The sequence below is a fragment of the Danio rerio genome, chromosome 23 (genome assembly GCF_052040795.2).
Source record: "Danio rerio strain M-AB ecotype USA chromosome 23, GRCz13ab, whole genome shotgun sequence".
Classification (NCBI taxonomy): domain Eukaryota; kingdom Metazoa; phylum Chordata; class Actinopteri; order Cypriniformes; family Danionidae; genus Danio; species Danio rerio.
Genome location: NC_141043.1, coordinates 40,101,072 through 40,117,190, shown reverse-complemented (window position 1 = coordinate 40,117,190; position 16,119 = coordinate 40,101,072). Strand labels below are relative to the sequence as shown.

General features: G+C 38.7%; 1 protein-coding gene across 26 annotated transcripts in view; it reads left to right on the top strand.

Moving 5' to 3' along the window:
- Positions 1 to 3,187: 3,187 nt before the first annotated feature.
- hipk1a (homeodomain interacting protein kinase 1a) overlaps positions 3,188 to 16,119 on the top strand; it is a 53,810-nt gene continuing 40,878 nt past the window's right edge. For 16 of the 26 annotated variants that reach the window (XR_015522952.1, XM_087306141.1, XM_087306135.1 and 13 more), the window contains exons 1-3: positions 3,210 to 3,465; positions 10,884 to 11,620; positions 12,660 to 13,033. Coding sequence is in view for 25 of the 26 variants with exons in the window: in XM_087306141.1 (XP_087162267.1) it covers positions 10,886 to 11,620; positions 12,660 to 13,033 (1,109 nt within the window). In the remaining variant the exon portion in view is untranslated. 26 annotated transcript variants of the gene reach the window in all.

Genomic DNA, 16,119 nt, shown 5'->3' with positions numbered 1-16,119 from the left:
CGTGCAATATGTAGGATTGTCAGCAGCACTACTTGGCTTTCACGATACACAGCACTTCTTTTTGTTTCCGAGGGTTGTGATTTATGCAATAATTCTTTAATAAATTGAAATTCTTATTAAGAACATAGGTGGGCAGATATGCATTCAGTTCTTACGATTCCTGTTGTACTGTAAGATCTCTGGTTGTGTTCGTTAGGACAAGTACTTTGAGCTGCACAATTTATTCACAACAAAGACTTTGAAGTCAAAGTCTAGTTCGCGGAGATCCGAATGCACCCCAAGACATCTCTTTCTGGGTCAGAACGGTTGTGTCGCTGGCTGCTGGTTTTGACTCTGAGTGAATTTTTACTCTCATTGTGCCAGTTTGTTCTGGTTTCCCCCTTCAATTCAACTGTTCTGATGTCCCGGATACTAGCAGTCGTATCTTTTTCAGCACCTCCATGAACACTGTTGATCGATATCCTTTTCTTTAGAAGGACGTGTAATCAGAGGTAGTCATGTTGTGTTTACATTTTGAATAAATAATATTCTGTTAAAGAATGTGTGTGATTCATCTCAGACTTTTTGTTGATGATGCATTTGGAAAGTCAATGACGCAGTGACAGTTGTTTAATGCAGGAAAGTTCAATGTTTTGTTTTAATATTTGTGTGTGTGTGTGTGTGTGTATATCAGAGGTGCTCAAAGTAGGGCCCGCGGGCCAAAGCTGACCCATGGTAACCTTTGATTTGGTTCGCATCATATCTGAAATGAGTGGGAGAATGATAGGAAGTTGTTTAAGGTGAATGCCTTTGACAGAGATCGTCATTTCGAATTTAACATAACCTTTTGTTTCTTTGTTTAACTGAGGAGCTACAAAAAAAACAACTAAAATGAATTGTTTCATTTAAATGTTGTAAATGATTCAGACTTTAAAATGTAAATCTGTAAACTTTCTGTCTGTAAACTTGACTGAAAGAGGACAATGCACAAGACATCAGTGAGCAAATTAAGGCAAAGGCAGGAGCAGCTCGATGAGTGTATTCAGCATTCAGCTCCATTGTGTTATAAATGGAATTATGTTTTTACTATGATAAGTTTAGTATAAAATGTAAAAAAAAATAATACTGAAATAATAGCACAATATTTAGGAAATTACCCATGACACTTTTAATTTGGTATATTTAACTTTGGCTCACAGCCCTCAATCTAGTTTGTTTTTTGGCCCCTTTAGTTTTGTGTGTATATCTACAGTTGAAGTTAGAATTATTGGCCCCCTTTTATTTGTTTTTTCTTTTTTAATTTTTTTCCAAATTATGTTTAACAGCGCAAGGAAATTTTCACAGTATGTCTGATAATATTTTTTCTTATTTGTTCTATTTTGGCATGAATAAAAGCAGTTTTAAATTTAAAAAAAAACCTTTTTAAGGTCTATATTATTAGCCCCTTGAAGCAATTTTTTCAATATTCTACAGAACAAATCATTGTTATAACTTGCCTAATTACCCAAATCTGCCTAATTAAGCTATTTAAGCCTTTAAATGTCACTTTAAGCTGTATAGAAGTGTCTTGAAAAATGTCTAGTAAAATATTATTTAATGTCATCATGGCAAAGATAAAATAAATCAGTTATTAGAAATTAGTTAAATAATATAAAAAGAAAACATCAATTCATCATGCTCCTTAAGGATCATTTTGCAACAATAAAAATATGAATTATTTGTCAGAATCTTTACTTTGCCTCTATTTTTTCAACTGCTGGATTTTAGAAGCAGGAACACTTGTTTTATTAAACATGTTGTGGAATTTAAGTTTTATGAATATACATTTTATTTGAAACGGACACCAAAATTGTATACAGATTAAATACATTTTTAAGTATAACATATACATACCAAGGAGGCCATACAATACATTTATAAATATTTTGTGTAATTATGAATGTCTCCCCTAATTTTATAGATTTTATTTTGTAAAAAAATATGAACATTTACACTACCAGACAAAATTCTTGTCGCCTATCCAAGTTTTAGGAACAACGAATAATAACCTGACATTTAGTTGATCATTTGGTATCAGAAGTGGCTTATATGAAAGGCAAAGGCCTCTAGATTACGCTTATTTTACCAAAATAAAATAAGATAATTTCTTGATTTTTAATTATTTAATTAGGACAGTAAGCTTTGGCTTTGCTTAGACAAAATCTTGTCACTTAACAGAAATAATGTTCAGTGTATAATATATTCATGGTGCAGTGGGAAAATAAATAATAATGTATATGACTCCCATGAGCTTGGAGGACTGCAGCCATACATCTCTGCAATGTTTCAAATAACTTATTAATAAAGTCATCTGGAATGGCAAAGAAAGCGTTCTTGCAGGACTCTCAGAGTTCATCAAGACTCTTTGGATTCATCTTCAATGTCTCCTGCATCTTACCCCAGACATGCTCAATGTTCATATCCGGTGACTGGTTTTGGGCAATCCTGGAGCACCTTGACCTTCTTTGCTTTCAGGAACTTTGATGTGGAGGCTGAAGTATGGGAAGGAGCGCTATACAGCTGAAGACTTTGCCCTCTCCTGTGCTTTAAAATGTAATGGGCAGTTGCCCATGATGTTGCCTCTCACACTCCCCCATACTTAATGAAACCCCAAACCATGATTTTTCCTTCACTAAACTTGACTGATTTCTCTAAGAATCAGTATTTGTGATGATTGGGATGCAGTTTAACAGATGATTCATCTGAAAAATACATCTTCTGCCACTTTTCCAAATTATCAACTAGAAGTCAAGTTATTATTTGTTGCTCTTACAACTGGGAAATGAGACAAGACTTTTGTCAGATAGTGTACATTTACTAAATGTTATGATAGATAGACAGACAAATAAATAGATTATTATTATTTTAAACGCGCATCACGTGTGACATGAAAACGTATGCAGGTAGAAGCGCTTCCATCATTTTCCTGTTAATCCAGACACGATAAAGTACAAAAACCTTAATATAAATTGTATAAAAATGTGCTTTTCCAATAGAAACGCTGTAAATGTTTCACTTAATATATTAGCATTTCTTAATGTAAAATGTCTACTAAATCAGAGTAGGCGAAAGTAACGTTCACATAAACTGTGTCGCAGCTCCGTGACTCAAAACAGTCAGATTTACGCGTCACGTGACCCGCGTCTGGCCAATGAGCGCTCGACCTCACACCCAGGAAATGGTCCCCTTTTGATGTCCTACATTCCTCTCCAGGTCTCACTCATATTTCTGTTCGCTGTCCTTGCAGAATGTTAATGTGCAACGATGATGCTCACACCGCGTTGGACTGTGTCTAATATTACTAGACACCTGCGAGATCGTTATCTTAAGTAAAGCGACATTTTTTTTTTACAGAGGAACGTTTTTAAGAAAAAAAAGAAGAAACAATGAGGCCTAATATCAAAGATGAGGATCAAATGTCAAGCTGAGGAATCCAACACGCAGCAGGTGAGCTGCTAAACATTGCATTGCATGAAAACGGTAAATGTGAGGCTTTATGAAGCGTTTTGCATGCACAATCACAGCACGTCAGGCTGTATTTCCGCAGCCAGCGAACTGTCTGACCCGACAGTCGCAGTATTTGTTGACTCGTTAGACCAGCGCATGTTTGTACATGTTTGACAGTCACATTGGAAGATGAATAGTTTGTTTGTGATACCTTTGTCGTGTTGGTCCTCTTTTTGTATCCTCACACTGTAGCAACCGTTGCCATGGCAGCCTCTGCCTACTGACTGGGTACAGCCATTTCTATTGCAACCACCCTGGCTCTGGAATCACCTAGCTAGAGCGGTTGCTATGGCAACGGGCGTCTGTTTTATGGACCATTTTGAGGGATGTAAACAAAAACAATGGTCCCAGCTTATGTCCTGTTTTACATTTTTAATTTCCATATCTTCCGAGAATCCAAGAAACCCCACATATATTAATAAATAATGCTATGATAGCTGTTTTAACATTAAGTTATGATTGAATTGCCTCTTGTTACGGTTATGAAATACATTGAAATGGTCTAACTTTATACCTGTTTTTGTATCTGGGATTCAGAAATGCACCAATATTGCCATCCTTACAGTCAGAAGTTTGTTTTCATTTCTGTCTTATTTTTCTTGGACTAAAAATGAATAGACTTAAGTAAAGTCAATTTTATTTGGCTTATTCCCTTTATTAATCTGGGGTTGCCACAGCGGAATGAACTGCCAACTTATCCAGAATATGTTTTTTACGCAGCAGATGCCCTTACAGCTGCAACCCATCACTGGAAAACATCCATACACACTCATTTACACTCATACACTACAGCCAATTTAGCTTACCCAATTCACCTGTAGCACATGTCTTTGGACTTGTGGGGGAAACAAGAGCACGGGGAGAACATACAAAGTCCAATAAAAAAAAAACGCCAACTGACCCAGCCGAGGCTCGAACAAGCGATCTTCTTTCTGTGAGGCGATTGTGCTATCCACTGGGCCACCGTGCTGCCCCAAGTACAAACATATAGGTAAAAGTGCAATAGGGAAATATAATTTAAAGTGGTTGTAGGTAAGAATCTCTATGAATTAATTGGATTTTTATTGGCAATGTTTACATCATGCAGTAATACACACTCACAGGCCACTTTATTAGGTTAGAACTGCCTTAATCCCTTGTGGCATAGATTCAACAAGGTACTGGAAATGTTCCTCAGAGATTTTGCTTCATATTGATTTGTCGGCTTCACATCCACGATGCAAATCTCCTGTTTCACCTCATCGCAAAGGTGCTCTATTGGATTGGGAATCTTGTGACTGTGGAGGCCATTTACAGGGAACTCACTATCACGTTCAAGAAACTAGTCTGAGATAATTTGCACTCTATAACATGGTACGTTATCTTGCTGGAAGAAGCCATCAGAAGATGGGTACACTGTGGTCATAAAGGGATGGACATGGTCAGCAACAATACTTAGGCAGGCTGTTGTGTTGACATGATGCTCAGTTGGTACTAATGGGTCCAAAGTGTGCCAAGAAAATATCCCCCACACTATTACACCACCAGCAGCAGCCTGAACAGTTAAGCAGAACATCTTGACCTTATCTACATGCCTAAATGCATTGAGTTGCTGCCAATATGATTGGCTGATTAGACATTTGTGTTACCAGTTGGACAGGTGTACCTAATAAAGTGGCCGGAATGTTTTTTTTTTGAATGAGGCCTTTCCTGACATCCTAGGTTGATGAAAGCCCGTTGACTGATTTTTATCAGATTTTCTAGGTAAAAGCAAAAGAATGTAAAGTTTATATGCACCTCAGAAAACTTCTTTTCTGTTTTATGAACCTCATGGAAAGCATTTTATTATGTTTAGAAAAATGAAAATCTCTGAAATTCTGTCGTCAATGTGTCAATTCAATTCAATTCAATTCAATTCAGCTTTATTTGTATAGCACTTTTACAATGTAGATTGTGTCAAAGCAGCTTCACAAAAATGGTCATAGTAACTAGAACAGTGTGGTTCAGGTTTTAGTGTTTAAGTTCAGTTCAGTTCAGTTTAGCTCAGTTCAGTGTGATTTAATCATTACTGAGAGTTCAAACACTGAAGAGCCAATTCATCGATGCGTAGCTCTACCAATCCTGAACAATGCGAGGCAGTGGCGACAGCGGAGAGGGAAAAAAAACTTCACCTGATGGGAGTGAAGAAAAAAAACCTTGAGGGAACCAGACTCAGTTGGGCACGACCATTTTAATTTCTCCGCTGGCCAAAAGTCTTGTGCAGAGCTTCATTCGCCGTGGTTGAGGCTGGAAGATGGCCTCAGCGAAGACTCGTCTGTCCCTGGGACGTCGCTGGAATCAGACTCATGTTCTCCACTCCCCACGACCATCAGCGCAGCAGCAGCTCAGGATATGGCCTGGTCCCGGATATGGAATCCTTGGGATCATCACGTCGCTGGTCTTGGATCCAATCAGTGACTCCGCATAATCTGAGGACCTCGGGATGAGTATCCCCAGGTGAAAATAGAGAATAAAGAGAATAATTAGCGTAGCTGCTGTTCATAGGGTATATAAGCAAGATGCAGAAGCCTGTGTGGAACCCGCTAGGCAAAGAAATGAATTAATGCAGACTGTCAATTCTACACTTTGTTGTCTAAAATATGCTTTAGAATCATACTATCTGAGTAGTTTTTGGAAACAATTATTAAATTGTTAAAGTGTTGTAATATTTACATTCATTCATTTGGCAGACAAATTCAAGTGGACAATAGAAATATTCAAAGTAAATACCAACAAGATTTTATCAATGATAAAATATAGCGTGTTTGATTGGTTTAATTTCAAATTTCTAGCTTTTAAAAAAAACAGCATCAGTTAGCCGATATGGCAAAAATGCATTCTCGATAATTATTTACCATATAAAGATATATAGTTTAATATCAGTTGTTAAAGCTTCCAGATTTAAAAGAGTACCTCAATGTAATGTAATGCAATGTGTATTTATATAGCGCATTTATTGTGTATGGCCATACACCCAAAGCGCTTCACGATCATAAGGGGGGTCTCTCCACACCAGCACCAGTGTGCAGCATCCACTTGGATGATGCGACGGCAGCCACAGGACAACGGCGCCAGTGCGCTCACCACACACCAGCTATTGGTGGAGAAGAGAGACAGTGATAGAGCCAATTCGATGGATGGGGATGATTGGGAGGCCATGATCGTAGGGGCCGATAGAGGGACTTTGGCCAGGACACCGGGGTTACACCCCTGCTTTTTCACGAGAAGTGCCATGGTATTTTTAATGACCACAGAGAGTCAGGACCTCGGTTTAACGTCTCATCCGAAAGACGGCGCCCATTGACAGTGTGGTGTCCCCTTCACTTTTACTGGGGCATTAGGACTCACACAGACCACAGGTTGAGCGCCCCCTGCTGGCCTCGCTAACACCACTTCCAACAGCAACCTAGTGTTCCCTAGTGGTCTCCCATCCAGGTACTGACCAGGCTCAGCCCTGCTTAGCTTCAACGGTCTTGGGCTGCAGGGTGACATGGCTGTACCTCAACAATGACTGAAGCCACAAAAATTAAAGGGTCCATTTAAATGGCCTAACATGTTTTCGTTCGATACATTTTTGGTGGCCGAAATCTCTAATATCAACAAACTTGTAGATTCCCATTGATGCACATTGAGCTTCATTGTTATCAACATAATTTTTATCATGATTCGATATAATATTATCGGCCCAGCCCTAATATCAGTATCGGCCGATTTGCAAAAAAAAACTATATTTGTGCATTGCTGATGGTTAGACAGACAGACAGATGAAACTTTACAATGAAGTTGCATCAATTAATGTAGGAGACAACGTAAATGTCAGTAATGTGTGGACAAAAGAAATCTTCAAAGCAAATAACAATGACAGTATCTGAATCATAGGTCTGAATGCAGACTCAGTGCAGCAGGTCTCTTGCCCTGTCTATTTTAACCATTAGCCCTGTTGGTAATCTAGAGGATTTAGGCAAATACAGCAGACGCATCGAGTATAAACCAGGCTTTAGGCAAACAAAGCAGCACATCGATGTGTCTAAATGTGAATGAACTCCTGATAAAAGACAATGTCCGCCATTCTCCAATTTTTGTACTGCTCTCTCGACCAAAATGCTTGCTGCACACAAACAGCTTTGCTGTATCGGCCCTGACAGCATCGCGGGGAAAAACATGCAACAAACCCTGTGGATCAGGGAAACAAACACATACGACCCTTCATGAACAACTAAATATTAAGTGCCGTGGGTCAGTGTCTCACAGCTTGGCACTGGCAGGTCTGCCTTGCCTCCAGAAAGCACGCGCAGTCATGAATAATTAAGCAGCAGGCTCTTCTCATAGGATAAGAAAACACCGCTATGAATAATAATGAGAAACCGACACGTCATCTTTGCACTTGCAGTTTTGTGCTACGTTGCTGATTTTGATCCCGCCCCAAAAATCATTTTAAACCCACAAGCTAAAATTAGCTGACAAAACTAACTGTGTTAACTGATGCTCAACACACACAAATCTGTTAAAATCTCAAAAAAAGTACTCAAGGGTTTTGTGAACCTTTAAAGATCGTTACGAATAAAGAATAAAGAGTGGACAAAAAGACTCAAATGTTCATTTTGAATTGGTTTGGTAATTCTTCACGTAAAACATTTTCAATAAAATAGTGGTAATTCTTTACAATAAGGTTGTTTATGCATTAACTAACACGAACAAACAATGAACAGTAGATTTATTGCAATATTATATTATTATTAGTTGATGAGAATAAAATCCTGCGTTGTTAGCTCATGTTAACTCAAAGTGCAGAATTTAATGTTAACAACTACAAATTTGGATTTTAATAATACATTAATAAATGTATGATTAAACTATGATTAAAGGTGCAGTAGGTGATCTTCCACAATGCTAACAGCTTAGCATAAATCTCTGAAACACAGTCCCTCCCCTGCCGTCTAGATCCACGCCTCCTTAAACACGAGCACAGCAAAAGAACCCTCTCTCATGTGTTAAAAGCAACTAGTGCTTGTCTGGCGGCGTGCAAGCCAAACTGACATGCTATTTCAGAGCGAATATTTAGAGCTGCATGGTAAACAATATAGGGAGAGACTAGGCAGAATAGCGGTATTTACTTGTGTTTTGTTGTTAAACTAATTAAAATCTACATTATCGATGCTGTAAAAGGTCCCTTATGAAACTAAAAATAGTCTTATCAATCTTTCATCGGAAGATTTTAGTGGCTGAACAACACTTCTGTGAAGAAATAACCCATTTGTAACAACATGTAACATTACATCAGCTTTGCATGAAGCTAAAACAGTTTTAAACAGAACATTACCTGTCTAAGAGAAATCCTTCAGCCATAGTGTCATCCTTTCTCCGGCATGCAAAGGTAACTCCAATATTGTTTCAGGTTTTTAAAAAGTTTTGATTCAGCAGGTTTTTACCGATCACGCTCTCGTGAACGCGCGGCGGTCGGCAGAGCTGCGTACAAACGGCTGCGCAGTTGTTCAAATCTGCATTTGCTGACAGACAGATTCTGCTACTTATCGGAATTATTAGAGATGTCAGCCCGACTCTATTTAATTGGATGAACATTTTTTTTGTTTTTATGCCCAAAATATAAAAATACATATAAATACATTTAGATCATTTACTTTAATCATTACTATTGGAATGTGAAGAGACTTTCAACCAGCACAACAAAAAATCTTTCTGAAGACAATCACCTACTGCACCTTTAATAAATACTGTACAAGTATTAGTTCATGTTAGTAAATACATCCACTAATGAAACCTTAATTCAGTTTAAGTTTAATTGTGTTTCACTTTTTATAATAATTATTGTTTCACAGGAGCTTTTTCTACAGGTGCACATTGGGACCAGGGGTGGCCAAGCTGGAGCACTTATTTATGGAATTAGATTAGTCTCAAAAGAAATTCACGCAAAAGACACGATGTACACATGCGTAGCCAAATTCACGTGCATAAAACCAAATTCATTCATTCATTTTCTTGTCGGCTTAGTTCCTTTATTAATTCGGGGTCGCCACAGTGGAATGAACCACCAACTTATCCAGCAAGTTTTCACGCAGCGGATGCCCTTCCAGCCGCAACCCATGTCTGGGAAACATCCACACACACATTCACACACACACTTATACACTACGGACAATTTAGCCTACTCAATTCACCTGTAATACACGTCTTTGGACTGTGGGGGTCCAAATGAAAAAAAAAATAAAGATCCTCACCTGAGTAAATATCTTTTTTTTTCAGTTTCATTCAGTTTCTAATGACACTATCACGTCTTTTTCAAGAAAACAGCTGCTTTAAAACTTCAAATGTTCAACAACCTTAGTTTTATATGTCTTAACAATAAAAATGGAAAAAAAAAGTTATTAACTCAGGTGAAAATCGAACAGGGGTCTAAGGGTATGGTAACCCAGCATGCTGACCACTGGACCACAATGGTGCTGCAATACTGGTGTGGCCGGAATGATACTTAATCTTCAACATTATTCTGCAGGATACATTTTGCTCATGGGGCTTCGAGACAATAAATAAGAAGAGCGGAGCTGCGGCAAAATAATAGATAAAAAGAGTAAGGATATGGTCAAATAAATAAATAAATAAATAAAAAAGTGTGACTGCGACTGCTGCTTTCTCCGTTCGCCATGCTGGAGAGGAACAGTCTGCGCAAAAGAAGCGCAGAGTTGGTTTTATTGAATACAGCTCTCCTCTGATTGGCTGAAAGGTACGAGTAGCCCTGACTCTGGCAGGAAAGTCTCAAAAATACACACACACGTATCCAGGGGGAGTCGTACGTGAAAGAGGATTTGCACATTCTCATTCAGGATCAACTCGCAAGTTTTAAACATTCAAAACTTTTTGTACACTCTTATACATTTGCAAATAGTGTTTTGCATTTGGGAAGCGTATTTTATGAAAATGTATTTTTATTTTGTGCACGTGAAATTTTTTTGTGAATATGAATAAATATTTTACGCACGTGAATTTAGTTTTATGCACGTGAATTTGGCTACGCATGTGTACATCGTGTCTTTTGCGTGAATTATTATTGAGTCTAATCTGTCCCCATACTTATTTGGTCCCCCAGGCTCTGCAATGGTTGAGGAAACTAAGAAATTGAAACAAAACAACCCATTAAAATTGGCTTAAAATTAACAATGAATTATGGGGAATTGCAACCACCAAAAAAAAGGCACATTTTTGCAATCAACCTCAGAAAAGGGAAGGTTATTAGTTACCATAGGTTTATCAATTACTGACAACTTTAACTAATTACCTAGTAACTAATAGTGAAGTAACTAATATAAAATATTTCTCTTTTCCAGGCATGTCCACACAAATGCAAGCCTTTTCCTCTCCCTCCGTGTCCTCCAGCGGCATATCCCGCTCCAAGAAACTGAAGGTGGAAAACCATGCATGGAACGTGAGCAACCAATCAGGCGAGAGCAGCTACTACCAGCACAGCCCCAGCCAAACCAACGGTTCCTCTCCTTCCACATCTGGATTCAACCCCAGCTACAACTCCTCCAGCCTGGTGTTTCCTCCACCCGGAGCATCGAGGGAGCAGACGGTGGTCCGCGCGGCGGACAGCACCGGCAGTGGCCCGGAGCCTTCATCATCCTCCTCATCATCATCCACATCCAGCCACCGCGGAAAAGATGCGAGATCTAATTCTCTGACTTGCGAGGGCTATCAGAAACGGGCCAGTCTGAAGCGGAAGAGCGAGGAGGTGGACAGTAGTGACAGCGTGCAGATTTTGGAAGAGCTTTCAGCGCCTGTGCTCCCCAACCGCGTAGCCGGAGGTGGAGGAAACGCCACGGCTCAGTCCATCGCTCATTCCACGTCCACCACCAAAAGCAGCAACTCCCACAGCGAGGGCGACTACCAGCTGGTGCAGCACGAGATCCTCTGCTCCGTCTCCAACAGCTACGAGGTCCTGGAGTTCCTTGGCCGGGGAACTTTCGGACAGGTCGCCAAATGCTGGAAGCGGGGAACCAATGAGATCGTGGCCATTAAGATCCTCAAGAATCATCCTTCGTATGCGCGCCAGGGTCAGATAGAGGTGAGCTGTTAACTAGTGTAGGAAATGTGTAATTTCAGATCAAGTCCACACGTACATTTTCCATGCCTTCGTATTTAAAAAACCTCTATTGACATGACAATGCAAAAGCTCACTAAGATGCATGTTATAGTTACGCTAAACCAACAGGTGGAGATGATAACACTTTTATACTAGGTTCACAACAAACTGGGAATTTAGTATTATTGTGGGTAAATTGCATACAAGTCAATGCAAAGTGCGAACAGATGCGCATTACTATTGCGTGAATGAACAATGAGGAACATGCCTTGCGTTTGGCATAAACATCAGAAATTTGCCTCATTTATTTCTTCTGTGTTTGATGTGAACCCAGCCATGTTGACCAGGTAACGAGAAAACAAAGCACAAAGGCAGAACATTTCATAGGTAAGATTTAGTTTTTTGTATCTTATGAACTTTTGTGCTAAACAAATAACGTTATTGATGATAATACAGTCTCTTACTGCACTGACCATAAGGCAAAGTTGCACTAACTCGCACTAAATACTAAGCTTATGATAGTTTTGTTGAATGAAATAAGCAAAAAATGTTGATGAAATATGACAACAATGCTGCGGTGCTAAGTGAACGAGTCGTTCATAACAGAGTTACATTCACAAACGAATTGCTCTCTCCATTTGAATGAAAAGTGAAAGCAGGAGAGAGGGCGTGTGTCATGACATGGATTAGATCAGTTTTAAAAGGGAGGGAGATAATACATTTCCATACACACAAACATATGCTTTTTGTCGGCAATGCCCGTGCCGTCACTTATCTATCGATGTACAAACGAGAAAACTCCTGATCATAGATAAATGTATGTGTATATATATCTGGCTCTGGATGGCCATTCTTCCTCTACACATTGGTTCCACATTCATTTTAAAGGAGCTCTACCCTGTACTAAAATGGCAGCTCTATTGAAGCATTTCTTCCAATAGACAACAACAGTGTAGGCGACATCTAATGTAGATGTCTATGCTTAAAACCTAATGAACTCCATGTCATCTTATTTTCGCAGGTGAGCATCCTCAGCCGTCTCAGCACAGAGAATGCAGACGAGTTCAACTTTGTGCGCTCCTACGAGTGTTTCCAGCACAAGAACCACACGTGTCTGGTGTTCGAGATGCTTGAGCAGAACCTCTACGACTTCCTCAAGCACAGTAAGTTCAGCCCGCTGCTCCTCAAGTGCATCCGGCCGGTTCTGCAGCAGGTATCGACAGCCTTGATGAAACTCAAGAGTCTGGGGCTTATCCACGCTGACCTAAAGCCTGAGAACATCATGCTGGTGGACCCCATCAGACAGCCCTACAGGGTCAAGGTCATCGACTTCGGTTCTGCCAGTCACGTCTCTAAGGCCGTGTGCTCAACTTACCTGCAGTCTAGATATTACCGGTAAGGATATTTGATGTTGAAAGGAAACTGACAGTGCTGGGTAAATCTACTTTTAAAAGTGAAATATTACAAATTAAAAAAAAATATTGTGAGGCCCCCCTCCACATTTAATGATCTTACCGCTCATAAAAGTTTGCAGTAATGATGATAAAAAATGTTGTTTTCAAACAAAGAGTATGTTTATTACTATATCTAGATATGTTTATGCACAAATGACAGCCTAATGTAAAATATAAAGCAAAACATCAGTAGGCCATTTGTAACTGAAAAACATAAGCCTTTGGCATTTAAATTGGCCCTATTTGAAACTCAATAACAAAAATACTCATATTCACACTGCTGTATAAGGGAAAAAACAATATAGGCTTTTACAATTTAATATGTGCTTAATATGTTGTAATATGCAGCATATGTGCTGTTATTTGTTATGCTCTATCAAGTAGTGTGAGGACTGCTGCCAGGCGTTGATGTGTTCTGTGTTTGTCTGAGAAAACAAATCTTACCAAAATGTGAATATTTCATACAATCTGAAGCTTCTTGTCACGTGACTTGCGTTGCGTTTGCGGCCCGGGCTTCATTGGTGCGAGCGCGTCACGGCGCGTCACACCTCCATTGGACACCACAAACTTAAAAACTCAAGAAATACGCAATATACGAACAACCACTAAAAGGCCACCATCATTTGTGATCTCCATCAGTTGATGTTCTTGCACTGACATGCTGGATTCACCTGATTTGTTGACACATGGGTTGCGGATCCATTCCTTGGCAGTTCCTTCACTTGGCCTTTTACCCTTGGCCCAAAGAAACTTTCCAAAGATGTCTGTTTCTTACTTATTTTGCTGCTTTTAGTTTAAATTTGGGCACTAAAGTGACCAAAATGTAAGCGTGAGAATACAGTCATTTTTCAATATAAAAGAATTTTCAAAATAAAAGATCGTTCAGACTCAAATAATAATAAAACATAAATAATTAATGATTTCTTGTGCAACTCGGTACCAATTGATCCATGGACCGATGGTTGAGGACCACTGAGCTATGGGATAAAATGAACTAAGGCAACATGATCATTCTCCCAATTGTCCACTGCTAAGAAATTTTTTAGACATGACGCGACCCCCCACAAAGCTCGCTGAGGCCCCCTTGTGGGCCAGGACCCCCCCCTGTTGGGAACCGCTGCATTAGGTCACATTCTATGTCATCCACCCTATCGTCAGGAGATCAACAGCCATAACAAAGCTGATATGTCGCACACATGATGATTATTATGCACACTGCATCAGAGCTGAACCCATTAATATTCATGACCCTTCCAAATATGGTCAATAAAGACCTTCTGATTTTTAGGGGTATCTTAAAGTAAGCATGTAAAACCATTTCATTTTTCTTCTTACATTGTGCATTTCATTCATCATTTCATTTTACTTACCTAAGCTAGTCATGCATGTTCTCCCCGTGTTGGCGTGGGTTTCCTCCGAGTGTTCCAGTTTCTCCCACAGTCTATTGATATGCGCTGCAGGTAAATTGAATAAACTAAATTGGCCGTAGTGTATGTAGGTGAATGAGTGTATATGGGTGTTTCCCAATACTGGGTCCGCTATGTAAAACATATGCTGTATAAGTTGGTGGTTCATTCCGCTGTGGCGACCCCTGATGAATAAAAGGACTAAGCCAAAGGATAATGAATGAAGAAACTTACCTAAGCCATGTTCCTACTATGTAGATATCAGAGAACAATTTGACTTATTGATTCAATCTCAATCTAGTATGTGACATGTTTAAAAAGTAATCAATTAACACAGTGAGTTGCATTTTTTTGAAAACATTGAAATAAATTACACTGGAAGCTGACAAATGGTTGTATACTGTATTCACATTTGTGCACATTTTGCATCTAAATCCATGCATTCTGCAATCTACATGAATTCTGACCAATAAAAGTGCTAAAGCATTACTTTCAGGAAGCAGACAATAGTAAATGTGATTTAAAACTGATTTATACAGCTATGAACTACAAAATTCTTAGTTTATCTGTATTTATTAGGCATCAGTTGAATAAAAAGTAAGTAAAAACATTTCATTTATTTTACAAATGTTTGATAATTTTTTTCCAAATTGCAAATACAAATATTTTCTATTAGAGAGCTTGTACACCGAGGCTAATACCCACGCACACTAGATTAACAATGGCTGAGGGTATCAACTGATGCCTCTTTCGTTCTGCACGGTATAGTAAGGGCTACTTACATATCGCGTCTTTTGCGTGTGCAAGTGCGTTATTTCCAATGGAGGAGTGTGGCTTATTGGAAGCGACGTGCTTTCCGGGCATACCCACCTATCGCGAGCGCATAGTGAGTCACATGGCAAGAGCAGATATACAGACAATACACATTTCTACTCTGGTTCAAAAAGAAAAATACAAAATGAAAATTTGTATTATGTAATTTTGTGATATGGTTGATCAAAAGACAGAGGTTTAGCAGACTTTGACTACATTTGTTTTCTTTTAAAAGGAAATGCTTAGCTTTATTGTAGCTTAGATTTACATTAGACAAATTCATTTTTTTTTTCAAATTTTTATTTATTTATTAGGTTTTTTGTTGTTAGTTTATTTGTTTATTTATTTATTCATTGTTTTGTCAGTTATTTTCAGTGTAAAATTATCACTTATGTTTACAATTTTACCTATTCTAAGTCCCAAGAGAAATAGACTATTGTTTGTTTTTTATTATTATTTTGTGTTGTGTTATTTGGTGACTGAGCAGCAATAAATACGTTTTAATGTGATTTTTCTAAATTAGTAGTGTTAAAATTAATGAATGCATAATACTCGCTATAACCGTAAAACCGCTATTATCCCTCAGACCAGTGCTTAATTTTAACTGGATCTTGCTGGATCCTGTTCCAGAAAATGTCAGATATTCGTGTTTTGCATTCGGGTATTTATTTTAATTGATATGGCATTAACTTGTGCGTGGTGAATAAATACCTGCCTGTCGATTGTGTGATGGTTTTACCATGCACAAGTTAAAGCTAAAGTCACATTTAACTATTGGCCCTCAACAATATTTTTAGTCAATCATCTT